The 15,806-nt window shown below is 36.3% G+C and overlaps 1 protein-coding gene across 3 annotated transcripts in view; it reads left to right on the forward strand.

The window, feature by feature from the left end:
* Positions 1–15,806, forward strand: part of LOC149534928 (phospholipase A I-like protein) — a 176,313-nt gene that overhangs the window by 117,156 nt on the left and 43,351 nt on the right. For all 3 annotated transcript variants that reach the window (XM_089803698.1, XM_089803700.1, XM_089803699.1), the window contains exons 12-17: positions 2,008–2,144; positions 2,308–2,449; positions 2,929–3,138; positions 3,259–3,748; positions 3,857–4,070; positions 4,179–4,268. In XM_089803698.1, the coding sequence (XP_089659824.1) occupies positions 2,008–2,144; positions 2,308–2,449; positions 2,929–3,138; positions 3,259–3,748; positions 3,857–4,070; positions 4,179–4,268 (1,283 nt within the window). The remainder of the gene's footprint in view (positions 1–2,007; positions 2,145–2,307; positions 2,450–2,928; positions 3,139–3,258; positions 3,749–3,856; positions 4,071–4,178; positions 4,269–15,806) is intronic.

A 15,806-nucleotide genomic window follows, 5' to 3' on the forward strand; every position in this document is an offset into this window, starting at 1 on the left:
TTATTCACTTTTGGTTCTATTCCCACTCACTAGAAGTACAATTTTGATGGCTTTCTACACTGAGAACTTCATGGTTATCCAGGGTGGGATTATTGTGCACCCTTGGTACCTCATTTGCCGTTGGACAAATGTCCTCCGTATCTCTTTAGGTTCTTTTGGAATGGGCTATCATCGACTACGTATCCAAAAAGATCATCACATTGATAGAGAGGAGAGATCTGCCATCTCTGTCAGCTTGGGGAGGCAGAAACTAAGACCCACTTTATTTTCCGCTTCCCCATCTTCTATGAGATTAGAGGGAGGTTCCATTGTTTTTTCAGAGAGTTCATATCCTTCTCGTCTTTCTTTAGTGCATATCAAGCTCATCACCTCATTCTTCACTCCTAGATCCCTAGCTAGGGTGTCGAAGTGGCCCCTTTCTACTCTTTGGATCACACCAAGTCCGCGAGGCCTCGGAAAGGGTACACTCGGCAGCTTCACTCTACTTCTGGCAGTTCTTTGAGATGGGCTGGGGCTCTCCCTTGCCCGAGGAAGTATCCCTCGGTTCTTGACTACCACTCGCCTGTGAGGAGTAGTTAGTGGGTTTGTCTTTCTTTGGTTCTTGCTCTCTTGCTTTCTTGTCTTGTTCCTTTTGCAAACACCAGTTGGTGCTCTCGCTACTGGCAGTTTTCTTTTTGTATGCTTTTCAGTCGCTTAGACCTTTGTGGCCTCTTGCTGGACATTAATAAATTTATCTTATCTTATCTAGCACCCCACCTCCAGCGGTTCTTCAAGCTGGCCCGAGGCTCACTCTCTCCCCATATGTTATCATTCATGCTGGACTTCTTGTCTGAGAAGTGTTGTCAGTCCTCTCTTTTTGGTTCTTTTGCTTTCTTATTTGTTCTTTCCCTAGGTACTGTTTCATGCTCCTACTGTTGGCTGTTGCCTTGTTGAATGCTTTGAGTCCCTTAGACCCTTTTTGTGGTCTCTTGTTGGACATCAATAAATTTATCTTATCTGGAAACCAACATGCTTCTTTTCCATTATGACACTAGAGCTAGGGCAGAGCTCCTCGATCCATATTGGACAATGGAACAAAGCTCAAAGGACAAAGACACCCTTGGAAAGAATCTTCACTCAAATGAAACCTTTGCCCACATAGCCTTAGTTTGATATTAATGATTTTCTCATCTTACAAGTTCATGGAATCCAGAAAAGTTTATTCTGAATTCCAGTAATTTATCAATCAGTTTCTCAGCAATGTGCAAAGAATTAGGGAGAATCAAATCACAATAATTATCTGTCTAAACAAGCTGGTGGAAAACCTTATGATTTTCAGTCATTACCATCAAATTGTCCTTAACAGGACTAAATTAATGGAACAGATACTTGGCAATTTAAGGCTAATAAAATGGTTTACAGTGGCTGTACAAAAGTAGCACTGTACAGCCACTAAGAGAGCTTTCAGCTTCAAGAATTCTGAATTTCAATTTGTCCAAGTCCTCCTAACTAATTCTGTAATCTAAGGTGGTCAAATGCAAGGAGCTGTTATGGGATGCACTTGGATTGCTGAAGGAAGACACATGCTTTACTATCACACGAGGAAACATCATTGTGCTCTCATGATATGAGAATGCAGCCCAACATGGCGTAAAAAAAAGGGAATTTTTATTGGATGGACCTGGAATTTTGAAGGATTCCTTGCATTTCAATGTCACATTGACAAACGTCATTGTTCCATCAAACTGACTGAACTTTTCAAGATATGCAGTACTTGAAATGCCTGATAATGGCTTATATCTAATTGCCCTATATATTTTTGGGTCATAATTCTGATTTAGTTTGTAAAATTGTATCTGATCCCTCTTTGACTGGAATCTCTTGTAAAGTTTCTAGGTTCATTATTATCCCTAGGGATACTTGTTAACCCACATTTGATCTTAGTTATCTGGATCTAGGGTGTTTGTACTGGAATACTTATCTTTATAAAAAGATTTGTTGTCTGAACTTTGTCCTGGTTCATTGCAGACGTAAATCGGTGGCAGGATGGAGCAATTGTAGCAAATAATCCCACTCTTATTGCTATTCGTGAAGCGCAGCTATTGTGGCCAGATACTCGAATTGGGTGCCTTATTTCCTTAGGGTGTGGAAATCTACCAACTAAGGTCTGTGCATGAGTAGAAGTATATTTGCGTACTCTATCTAGATTTTGACTGGTTAGCATGTTTTAGGATTTGATTCTTTGTTCAGTCTGCAATTGTGCCCTGATTTTTGAGGTTGTATAATCTGTTGTATAGGAAGTTTACTAAATTTTAATGATCAATGCAGCCTCGAGGGAAAGGAGGATGGCGGTATTTGGATACAGGCCAAGTACTGATTGAGAGTGCATGCTCGGTTGAGCGTGTTGAGGAAACATTGGACACTTTGTTGCCTATGCTTCCAGATATACAGTACTTCCGCTTTAATCCAGGTATTCTGTGATTTCTTTCTTTTTAATTGCACAACCGGACACTTAAAATTTCACGGGTTGTATACAAGTTTCCATTTCTTTTATAGTAAATGAATGCATGGTGTTTGGAAATAGATTGTTTTTTCTAGTTGCACTTTAATCCATGCAGTTTTTGTTAGTACTTACATTCGAAATTTCAATTTTGTTATCACGAGGACAGCGAGCACAGTATTTTTTTATTTTCTGATTTTATTCCACTAGTCTCTGGTGGCTTCTTTGCGAGAGACTGGTCATGGGCTTTCCCTTGGATTATTTAGTTGCTTAAATGAGTTTTCTTTTAAACTACAAAGAGTCAAAGACTTTTGAATTTTTATATGGTCATTGGGCTTTCCTTGTTCTACTGTGTGCTGTTTTTCATTTTGTTATGTAATTTTTTTTCATATTTGTTATTGATTCTATGAGGGAGTTCCTCAAACTACCCTGTACATACATTTTTGTAGTTGATGAGAGATGTGGGATGGAGCTAGATGAAACTGATCCTGCAGTCTGGGTTAAATTAGAAGCTGCAACTCAAGAGTATGTTGAAGCTAATAATATAGCCTTTCAGGCTGCTTGTGAACGACTGTTACCTCCCCATCATGATGAAGAGGCCTGGTCAGATATAACAAAACCTTATCATTTCCTGTCAAAGACCAAGACACTTGGTGCAGGTCAATTTTTTTAACCTGATATTTCTTATGTTAAAAATATATATAACGTATCATGTATTTTCCATTTTGTTTTTCACAATGGTTAAATTTAGATTATTGAAAGATTGTGGATATTTGCAGTTCATGATGATATTGGACCATGCTTGGGCTGGAGGCGTAGAATATTGTTAGCAGAATCTTCTCAGAGTCTTGATTTACCGAGTTCCATTAACCATGTACGTTCTTTGCAAACTTATTGTTCCCAGCATGGAATTAAATTAGAGTTATTGAATAGGCTATCAGGAACTTCCAGATCAGCTGCACCAGCTTCTACTCCTTATACATCACCCATGTTTACTGGAAGCTTTCCAACAAGTCCACTTTTATACAGTCCCGAAGTTGGCCTTCAGCAACTAAATCATCTTGATTTAGTTCCACCTTTAAGCTTGGATGGAGGACAAAACCAGGTTTTGTCTGGCAAGGTATCTTTTTCACCACCAAGATCACCACCGTTAGGGCCTAGACAGCTTTCAGGACCTGTTCAAGCACTACAGGAAAAGTTACAAAGTTCTCCTCAAGTTGGCATTGTTCATTTTGCTCTTCAGTGCGATTCATTGGGTTTAATTCTTTGGTAGGACTTGTAATCTGTAAACTATTTCTCACTTTATTGTTGGATATGTAAAACTAGCAATAAGTATCTATAATGAAAACCATTACTCATAATGAAAGTCTTCCACAGCTGGAGAAATGATGTATTTGTAGTAGCAGAACCTGGAGGATTAGCAGACACATTTTTACAAGGTGTTAGGGCAAGCCTCTTCCATGGCTTTGGTCAGAAATTGAAGAAGTGTTCTACTATGCCAAAGATTTCAACCATTTCTGGCTTGGTAGCTCGGTATCCTCGTTTTCAGCTCGGTGGTGTTCTACACAGATTCATGGGACGACAGACCCAGGTACTCTTGTAATTTTTAGGTTACTTAAATATTGTTTCTTGCTTGTTGTTTCTCAATGGAAAGTTGTCTTGTAGTTTGATGCAGTAACTTATGTTGTTTTTCTTGCAGGTCATGGCTGATGACCAAGAAATTGCAGCTTACATGTTCCAGAGAATGCTTCCTGCCATACACTTGACATCTGAGGATGTCCGATGGATGGTGAGGGATTCCCTTAGCTGTTGCAAGCAAAACTGTTTTTTGTCGAGCTGGCCTACTTTTTACATGTCTGCTTTGCATTATTTAAAAATTCACTGTTATTTTTTCATGCTATCTGTAATTGCTTTTAAAATTAGTCGCTGGAAATACTGTCTCTTATGGCTGGACTTAGAGGATTTCTTGGTGAAAGTATTCGAAGATATATTTATTGAGCAGAAGATTTCTATTGCATATCTAGTCACAAAACATATCAATGCCATCCAAATCTATAAGCTCTTGTGGCCTATCCTGCCAATTTCTTTTTTGAAGTTGAAATTTGTATCCCACAAGAACTAGGTCATTGAGGTGTTGTTGACTTAAATTAAAATTATTGCACTTCTTTGTTTGGATGGCTTCAAATAAACTCTAGTTGTGCTCACATCTAGAAGCACTAAGAGGTTCAGATAAATTCTGGAGGGCTAGCTTTTGAATAGTTGTGGCCTTCTGTCCCAATTTTTCCACTGAGAACTTGCAAATAAGAAATTCAAAAGTTTGTTAGCAAGCCATAGTAATAATTTTAATTTGACAGTTGTAAGAGTAAAGACCCCATTTTTTGTTACTATTGACTAGGTGGATCTCTTTGGACTTAGTTACCAATTCAGGTGTGGATCTGGATGGGGATGCAAGGCTCGGGGTGTGGATGTGTGATTTTTTTGGGGATGCAGATGCATTTGGATGTGTGTATGTATATAATTTATATGCAAAGAAATGAAAGAAATATACAAATTAAAACATTTGATAGTATATTACTTTAATAATACGTATTCAAATTGAAATTCAGAAATTCAATAAGATTATAAACCATATGATATACATCTTTGTTCACAACTTCAATGCAAATCATAAAATCTTCACAATTGCAAAATTAAAATATAGTTCACGATTCAATGTTCACGAATCCGATTCAGAATCATATGGTTTCACAAACAAAATCCTCATCATCATCAACTCCTCCAAATGCTGCAAGTTCAAGATCATTTGAACTGAGAATGGTTCCACTTGTGCTAGATGCACCATGTGTCATGATGTTATTAGATTCATCCTCTGTGATTTTGTTAAGATCTTGAATTGTTGCATCCAAGTTTGCACACTCAGGTTCTATATCCCAAAGCTTGGCTACCCCTTGTATTGTTCCTCCTTACATGAGAAAAGATGCAAGTTGGTATGAATGTAAACCAAGTCTTCAACTTTTTTAGAGTCTAACTGGTTATGCTTCACTGAGTGGACAAAGAAGTATGCACTCCAATTCCATTCAACAACAGAAGAACATGCAACTTGGATAATGTTCACAGTTAAAAAATTAAAGTATAACATAAAAATGAAAAGCAATATAAAGAATATTAGATTACAAGTGATAAACAAAAAAAAAATTAAAACTTGTAAGAGGATTTTGATTGCAAGAGGTTGTAGATGCTTGAATGGTTGACCATAGAGGTACCACAATGTGATAGCTCCCATGTCACATTGGTCCTTTATTGCAATAGGACTAAGTTTCTCTCATGAAGCAAATAAGCAAAATTTTGTCCTAACTATTTTGTGAATGTTATCGTCTAGGAAGGGTCTTGCAAAAGATTTATAGCACCCATTAGCAATTCCATCTGTACGTGGTGCTACTCTATCTGGCATAGAAAGTACTTCTTCACCATACTACCTTGGAGATAAGGCATATGCAAGGAGGTGCAATGGGGTAGTTATCTTTTCCCAACAATGATGAATGATTGTTTCTGGTTAATTGCACAAGGCTTCACATTGTATGGGGTCATTCTCATGTGTATGTATAGAAAGTTTTACCTTCTCTACCATTGCATTCATGCTCTCATAGACATCCCCCAAAGAAGGCTGATCTGTATCAACAAAGCATCGCATATTCATGATAGGGTCCGTGAAATCTAATGCAAATTGCACATGAGCCCACCAACTATCATCCAGGATCAATGCCTTGATCTTTCATGCCCTCTCTAAATTCAAAACCTTCCATATACCCCATTGGCTAGAAATAACCATTTGGCTTAGTGCCCCTTGCACCTTGACAAGTTGCCTCATAAAATAGTGTGAGATACAAATAGAGTTTCAGCCACCTAAGTAAGTTAATAATAATAATATGTCGATAAATTAAAGCAAAGTTATATACAATTTGATAGTTAAACATGACATAAAATTTATTCAATTTAAATAAATGAATTAAATTTAATAATTACAATTTACCTTCATCACATGGAATGATTCATCACAAACATTTGTATCGCCTCCCCTCTTGTTAAATTTCCTTCACCCAATCTACTTGAGTGCCAATTTGTTGCATGACCAAATTTAGGGAGTGTACAGTGCATGGTGTCCAAAAAATATGGTCATACCAATTGTAAACCGAAGCATTAGTTATGGTCGGTTTTTCATTTCTTTTCAGCCATCAAAAACAATAGTAACACCCAAAGTTTTCCATGAATTTCTAATTGGCTGAACAGCTTTCTCAGTTTCTCTACATAAGTTTTCTCTTTTTGCAATAGAGTGGTACACACCTTTTCATACCTGATACTTGTGTAATCAGTTGGTGCTTTATTTTTGGCTGTCACCATTTCCTTCCAATATGGTGATGCCACCAAGTTGAAAGGAAGACCATTGACATACATGTAATGTGCAATGGACATCTTTTGCAGACAATAGGTTCTATTTCTTCCTCTTCCACTCCCTATATAGGTAGTTGCAAGAATGGGTTTTTGGAGGATACAATTGGTTCAATGGTAATTGCATTGTTTTCTTTGAGGATAGAGGTGATAAAAACTTTTTTTTGATCTTATTACCAAATTATCAGCAACTTCTTGTTCTTTTGCAAATGAAGCTATTTTTGCATTAGACGACCCCTTCCAATTTACGCTTTTGCACATTTCAAATCCTTTACTAGTAGGGCCCATAAAATGAAGTTTGACTTGGGATTATGATCTATTGAATGCATTGCATTAGTTACTTTGATGATAATTACACTATTAAAGATAAGATCCACCTCTTGCAACTTGTGATACTCTTGTGGAATGTCTCCATAAAGGAGATCCTACATCAATATTGAAACTATCGGCTCCTTGCCTTCGCATTGAATTTTGACTTTGGTGGCAGCCATTCTTTTTCTATTAATTATAATGAAGAGAGCTAGTCCATTACATTACTGCATAGAGTTGTACCACTGTCAGTTATAATGATATCATCAAAGTACAAATTGATCTGTAGTTCAGTCAGATCTACATTAACAACCCATACAAAGAGCCAATTTAAAAAACGTACAAAACAACAATTCAGAGTTATCCATCTATTTTGAACCAAGCGGTCCATGATAGGAGACCATCTGCCCATTTAAGCTTGAGAGTATCTTTTTGAATGATGTTGCATGGGGTTGAGAACCATGCTTCTCATGGAAGAGTAGGAGGTGGGGGACCTGCTACTAGACATGGTTGAGTAACTTGCTGCAGTTGATGAATTGTGGTGTGGATCAGATTCTAGCAGGTTGATGGTAGAAGTTCCCTGCATTTTCTTATTCTTAATTTGCTCTAGAAACTGCTTCAAGGTACAGCTTAAGTGAAACTCAACCTTGTCCTTGGCTTTAAACTCATAAGGAATACCTTCCTTCCTAAATATGTTGGCACATTCATTAATGACTTTGAGCAGCTTATGTTCTTTAACCTGCATGGTCATAGTCACCTATGAGGAAATGTTAAGATAAATGGGTCTCTGTAGAGACTCAGTAAGAATTCTATGACTACCCTTGAAAATATCCTCATGCCTAATTTTCCAAATGCGCCAAAGCATAAGAGGAGCAAAAATAGACCAAAATGAAATATAATTTCTCTCAATTTCAACAATAAAACCAGATATGACATGAAACACTGAAATCTCACTACCATCAGAGATACCAAAGATCTTCCAAACTCTCTTGGCAAAGGGGCAATTAAAAAATCATGTAACATAGATTTTGGAAGTTGGCAGACTGAGTAGATATTGGGCTCAAATCGGGCTTAGAGAAGGGGAGTTTGTGCGGAAGTAGGTGCCAAATGAAGCATTGAATTTCAGGGTCGATGGGAAAATACCAGAGATTCCCTAGAGTTTTAATCTAGATTGGGTGGTCGAGGTTGGTGTTCTATTTAAGGTTGAGATGACCAAGGATAGTAGAGGTGTTAGAGAGTAGGTTATACACAAACTTGCCCTTGGTGGAGTATAAGGGGGAATCATTTGGCCACCTCAGCAGTGAGAGCCAATCAGTAGCCTCACTACAGGCTCTAGGGAGATTGAGAACAACATAAGCCTCCTTCAATACGGAAAAGGTCCTTTTATGAGAGTGAGGAATATTATATTTATTGACCACCTCTTGCCAGTCTATAAGCTTTCCCTCAAAGATAATGGCACTGAACTTGTTGATACCACTATTGGACCATTCCCTTGTAGAGTAACTTTGAAGGAGGAAAAGCGGTTTATCATTTCTTTTGAGATTCCACCATACTGATTTCTCTCCACAGATCTTAAGCTTTTGATCCACTAGTCCATTCTCTGAAACTGCCTAATCTATTCCCATCTTTTTCAGATAGCTTGAAAAACAGCGAGCCCTTTCCATTTGCCTGAGAGGTCTTTAATGTGTAGCCCTTTCCAAAATCTTGTAGTAGAAGGTACGCCCCTAGGTATGTTGTTTCTGATTAGTATCTTCCATGACTCATTCCCTTGAGTGTTTCATTCTTTCACAATGCAATCTAAATTCTTGCTATAATATGAAATTAAATAAATTTAAATATTAAATAAACTATGAACATTAAGCATACAAGTGCAAAAATATTGATACAAAACTTCTAAAATAGATAACTAAAAATGTTTCTTTATTTCTTTAAAAAAATGAAAAAAAAACTTGAAAAATTTCTTCACAAGCTTGAAAAAATTCATCAAAATCTCAAAAAAATTCATTCAAAGACTCAATAGTGGGATTAATGCCTACCTTAGATGCCTAAAAATCCTTTGTTAAAGCTTTGTCTTACTCCACGAACGATCCTCTTGAAAAATAATCACCTTGCCTTCAAAATGGTGAAATGGAGACTAAATGAGAAGAGAGACTAGCTGCAAACAAAATGACATGAACAATGGTTGAATGTTCTCTTTTAGGGCCGTTTTAGGGTTTAGGAGCAAAGAAGAGAATTTAAAAATCCTATTTGCACATGTCTAATTCAATTTTAAGTGGGAGAAAGTAACTTTTTTGGCATTTTTTTTTCTTTTGGGCATATAGAGGCTTCCAGAAGTCCTTAGATGCGTTGTGGGTGCCATTTGGATGTGGCCTCCAAGCATCTAGAGGTATAGGGATGTCTGTGGAGGCCACATACGGATGATACCCATTGGGCTTCTGCCTCCAGATTCGCATCCATATGCATTTGCTTCTGCTTCTGAGGTGTTGGGTGGGTATTTCACAACCAACATGTTGGATACAATTGATTAATTGTGTATTGTCTTTGATGTTATACAAATGTCATATCATTATCAAGTGCACTTGAGCTCACTCAGGCATTGGAGACAGTTTTCTGTGGCTATTGAGCAATCAAGAGTTTGTCTAATTCAGAAGGAAGTGTCTACCGAGTTCACTTGGGTGCCAAAGGAAAGTCTGCGAAAATGAGTGTTAACCGAGCTCACTTGGTTAATGAAGGAATGTTGGATGGAACCAATGCTAACTGAGTTCACTCGGTTACCAAAGGAACTTTGCGAGTATGCAGTGTTAACTGAGTTCACTTGGTTAACATAGGAAAATCATTTCTAGTTAGTGTCTACCGAGTAGGGTCGGCTAATGAACAATTTTCTTATTTTGGCATATTAAGTTCAATGGATTTATCTGATGGTTCTCGCTGAACAAGAAGATGAATATTAATTATTCTAAGTTGTATTTGAGCCGACTTGACAAAATGAAAGATATAAATAAAAGTCAAGTTGTGGGCTAGAATGTGAGAAGAGTGTGCAAATGCATGAAAGTTTTGAAGATCTAATGATGCAAAGAGGAAGTGAATTAGAAGGATAAACAAAATATCCTTGTGAAGCTGAAAGGATACATTCGATCAAAAAAGATCAAGTACAAGCCAGAGATTTGTAATCAACAATTCAGTTGCATTCAAATCAGATCATGCCATTGTTACTCTAACCATTGTAGCAGTGATCTAAATCTCCTAATAGAGTTGGCTTAACAATTGTTTGTAAATCCTCTAACAAGGTGGCTTATCTATTGAATTGTCAAAAGACTTCTAACAAGGCCACTCCTAATAGGGTGATTAAATCCTCTATCAGGGTCATAACTAATAGTGTGTTTTGTAACGTTTAAAAGGGTTGGCTCTTAATAGGGCTCACTTCAGAAGAGTGAACACAGTAACTAGTTGCAATTGGTGGTTTTTCCCAAATTGGGTTTCCACATTAAATTTTGATGTCAAATGTGTTCATGCTATTTCCTTTCCGTGTTTGCAACTAAGTTAAAGCAATGATAATAAGAGATAACATCTTAAGATTTGCATGTTTAATGTTTATCGAGCAATTACAGTGTTTATCGAGTTGCAACATTTCTTTGATTACTAAGTATCTGTAGAATTAAGTTTTCACAGAGCTATTTTGTACTGACATCTAAGGGATCTGGATTTATTTTTGTAGTAACTGATTTACCCCTCCCCTCTCAATTACTCCTCTTATATTTCCAACAATTGGTATCAGAGCATTTGGTGCTTCTAGAAAAAGTTTCAAGGACCTAAGCTAAAGATCAGGATGTCTTACAGAAGAGAGATTCCCAAGTTGAACCGAGACAATTTTGCAGTATGGCAAGGACTTATGAGATTACATTTGGCGACTATCAGTGATTCAGGTTGTAAATATTTTGATACTGAATACAAGACTCCTACTGGAACATTATCAGTGGAAGACATTGCTAAAAGGAAGAATCATAACATTATGATGATTGATATTGCATTTGCTCTTAGTTATGCTGAATTTGATGAGTAAAAGACTGCAAAACAGCTCATGCAATGTGGATTAAACTAGAAGACATCTATGAGGAGATGACAATGTAAGAAGAGCCAAAGCAGATGAAAACATTGCTAAATATGTGGAAATAATTAAAGCCAGTGTGAGTGCAATCAAAGCATCTGGAGGAGACATTGATGACACAACAATTGTAAGCAAGGTACTCAGAACTCTTCTTCCTATTTATGCAATTAGAGTGTCAGCTATTGAAGAAAAGAGATGTGATCCAAATAACAAAATAATTTTGGATGCTCTAGTTGGAAGATTGACAACTTTTGAGTTGGATAACTATGTTCCTAGTTCTGAAAATATTAAGTTTGCATTTGAAGCCAAACTCTCACTAAAAGAAAAGAGCAAGAAATCAAAGGCCAATCAATCAGGAAGTGGAGAGACTAAAGAAATTTTTGACAGTGATCTTGAAATTGTTGAAGCCCTACTTGCAAAGAAATACTCCAAAGGCAGACGAAAGTACAAAGGCAAGATTCCTCTAATTTGTTTTTCTTGTGAAGAAACCGGTCACATTGCTGCTAGGTGTCCAAACAGAGAAAACAAGGATTAGAAGAAAAAAAAACAAGTGCAAAAGCAAGAAGGAATTCAAGAGCTACAAGGATAAAGGTAAGAAATCTTGTTTTATGGCTAAAGATTCTGAGAACAGTGAAGATGAAATGGTATATATTGTTGTAAAAGATGAATCTGATGATGAAGGAGATAAGATAGCACTTATCTCTCATGTTAGCAAAAATGATACATGGATTTTTGACAACGGCTGCTCACATCATATGATTGAAGACAAGACAAAATTTGAGCACATGGAATATTATGATGGTTGTAGTGTGAGATTTGGAAATAATGAACTTTGTAACATAAAAGGAAGAGGTTGTATCTCTTTGACCAATGAACTTGTATGTGGTAATGCTTATTGGGTTGAAGGACTAAAGCATAATCTACTGAGTGTGGCATAGGTGAATAACATTGGATACAAGGTAGAATTCATGGATGGAATGGTCAAATTGCTATATGGTAAAAGAAATCTGGTTGGATCTAGCAAGCAAACAAAAAATAATCTATTTTATCTTGATCTCAATGAAAGTTCATGTATTATTGCTCAAATAGAAGAAAATTGGCTATGGCACAAAAGATTATGTCATGTAAATTTTGATAATTTGGTTAAGATAAGCAAAATCAAAAGGGTAAGAGGTATTCCTAGCTTGAGGAAACCTGATATGAGTCTATGCAAGAATTGCCAAATTGGCAAGATGGGAAAAACTAGATTCAAAAGCAAAAACTATCATTCAGAAGAATTCTTAGAGCTTGTGCATACAAACTTATGTGGACCTATTGGAATAGAAAGTTATAGTGGAGAAAAGTTTTTAATTCTCTTGATGATTACTGTAATGTATCTAAAAGAAAAATCAGAAGCTTTTCAAAAATTCAAGTGGTATCTGACAATAGTAGAAAAAGAAACTGGAAATAAGTTAAAATGCTTGAGATCAGACAGAGGTGGTGAATTCATCTCCAATGAATTCAATGAATTCTGCATTGAAAAAGGAATTAAAAGACAAGTATCAACCCTTGGTACACCAGAACAAAATGGTATAGCTGAAAGAAGAAATAGATCCATCATGGATTGTGCAAGAACATCGATGATAGAAAAGAATTTTGCAATCAAATACTAGAAGGAAGCTATCAACACTGCAGTTTATACCTTGAACAGAGTACAGTTGAAGAAAGACTCAAATCAAACTCCTTATGAACTATGGTATGGCTACAAAGCTAATGTAAGTTACTTTAATGTATTTGGTAGCAAATGTTATATTTTAGAAGAATCTAGAAAAGGAAAATTTGATGTCAAAGGTGATGAAGTCATATTTCTAGGATACTCCTGCAGAAGTAAAGCATACAAATGTTTGAATTTGTGTACTCATAAAATCATAGAAAGTGCACATGTGAGAATTGATGAGTTTGCAGAAAAGAGTGAAAAAGAAAGCAGCAAAGAACCTAGGGATTACAAAAGATTTGTTTACTATGAACCTGATACTTCGCCAAATCTATTTGGTAGACAGGAGGACTCACCTCTTGAATCCCCAAAATCTCCAACAACTACCGAGTTGCAGATAGTGAAACCCGAGTCACAGTCGAAAGGACCTGAGTCACAGTCAGAGGCTATTGAGCTAGACCAAACTGAGTTTGATGGACCCGAGTCACAGACAGTGGGACCTGAGCTTATTATTGAAGTTCATGATGAAATCAATGAAACTCATTCCAAAACCAAAGAACTTGTGTTAGCAAGATATGTCAGAAGACATCATGGACCTGATTAGAGACAAATTAGATGGAACAATGATAAGAAACAAATTGAAAGGTATATGTTTACTTGCTAAATTTGAACCTAGAAATGTTAAAGATGCATTGGATAATGAAAGTTGGATTGAAGTAGTGAATGAAGAAATATAACAGATAGAGAAGAACAAAACTTGGACTCTTGTTTCTAGACCCAAGGATAAAAATGTAATTAACACAAAGTGGGTATTCAGAAATAAGCTAGATGAACATGGAAAAGTTTCCAAAAACAAAGCGAGGTTGGTATGTAAAGGCTATTCTCAATTAGAAGGTATTGATTATGGTGAAACTTTTTCTCTTGTTGCAAGATTAGAAGGTGTTAGAACTTTAGTAGCTTATGCAACTCACAGAGGATTTAAAGTTTATCAAATGGATGTGAAATCTACATTCTTGAATGAAATTCTGAATGAGGAAGTCTACAGTGAACAACTTAAAGATTTTGTAGATCCGAGCAAAAAGGACATGGTCGACAAGTTATACAAAGTATTATATGGTCTCAAGTAAGCTCCCAGAGCTTGGTATGAAAGACTTTATAACTACTTGATACAAATTGGTTTTCAAAGATCAAATGATAATAGTAGTCTGTATATCAAAGATCGTGTTGGGAGAAATATTTGTTGTTGATACTTTATTCACAGGAAATTATAACTTATGTAAGGCATTTTTAGAAGAAATGAGTAAAGTATTTGAGATGTTTATGTTTGGAGAGATAAAATTCTTTTTTGGATTGCAGATTCAACAGAAGAAAGATGGTATCTACATTACTCAATCTAAATATATTAAGGAAATACTAAAATTTTTTGGAATGGAAGATATAAAACCAATTGGAACCCCTATATCTACTGTACATAAGCTTTCCAAAAATGATGACTCCAAGGAGGTAGATCAGACCACATATAGATCAATGATTGGAAAATTGCAGTATGTAGTGCATACAAGTCCTGATATTGCATTAGCAGTCGGTATGGTGGCAAGATTCTTAGCAAATCCCAAAGAAAATCACATGATGGCAATCAAAAGAATCATGAGATATCTGAAAGGTATTGAAGAATATGGTTTATGGTACAAAATAGGAGGCGATTTGGATTTAAAAGTATTCATTAGATGCTGATTGGGCAGGAAGTATTGATGAAAAAAAACACCAGTGGTGGAGCATTCTTTCTTGGTAAAAGACTAGTGTCTCGGACAACTAAAAAAAAAATTGTATCTTTCAATCCACGACAGAGGCAGAATATGTGGGAGCAACAATCAATTGTTCTAATATTGTTTGGCTTAAACAATTGCTGGCAGGTATGGAGATAGAGATCAAGGATCCAATGGTTATATATTGTGATAACACCAGTGCAATCAATATATCAAAGAATCCAATGATGCATACCAAAACAAAACACATTGCTATAAAATATCATTTCTTGAGAGAATTGGTAGAGAATTGGTACAAGATAAAGAAGTCAGATTGGAATATGTAAATACAAAAGAACAAATTACAGACATATTCACCAAGCCATTACCTAAGGATGCATTTTTGTATCTAAGAGGTAAGGTAGGGGTCATTCTCCTATTTGAAGCTCACTAAATGAAGTCTAGTGATGCATCAACCACAACATTGTTGAAGATCATTTAGTTGGTGCAATATTGACAAGGGCATATTGCAAATGAATCGGTACTTAAGTACATTGATATTCACTATTCATTGTTTTTGGCATGAGATGTCAAAGAGGGAGAAGTTTTCTGTCATATAGAAATTTTGTAAAGAGAAAGAGATGTCAAAGAGGGAGAATGAACTTGGTCTGGTATCAAAGGCAGAGTTTTCTATCAGAAGAAGTTGTAGTAAACAAAAGTTTTCTGACAAAAGGAGAAACTGGAGGCAGAAAGAATTCACACTGATAGAGGGAGTTCTCATGGATGAGAATTAGAATGAAACTAAGGATATGTTCCTTACTTTGTTCCTTACTCTAAAAATGTCATTATGTTATGACATGTATTGCCATCAATGCCAAAGAGGGAGATTGTTGGAACAATTGATCAATTGTGTATTGTCTTTGATGTTACACAAAATGTCATATCACTACCAGTCAGTGTACACCGAGCTTACTCAGGAATTGAAGACAGTTTTTTGTGTCTACCAAGCATTCCAAAATTTGCTTAGTT

The sequence above is a fragment of the Cupressus sempervirens genome, chromosome 10 (assembly GCF_028749045.1).
Source record: "Cupressus sempervirens isolate cs-2001-9-10 chromosome 10, ASM2874904v1, whole genome shotgun sequence".
Lineage (NCBI taxonomy): Eukaryota > Viridiplantae > Streptophyta > Pinopsida > Cupressales > Cupressaceae > Cupressus > Cupressus sempervirens.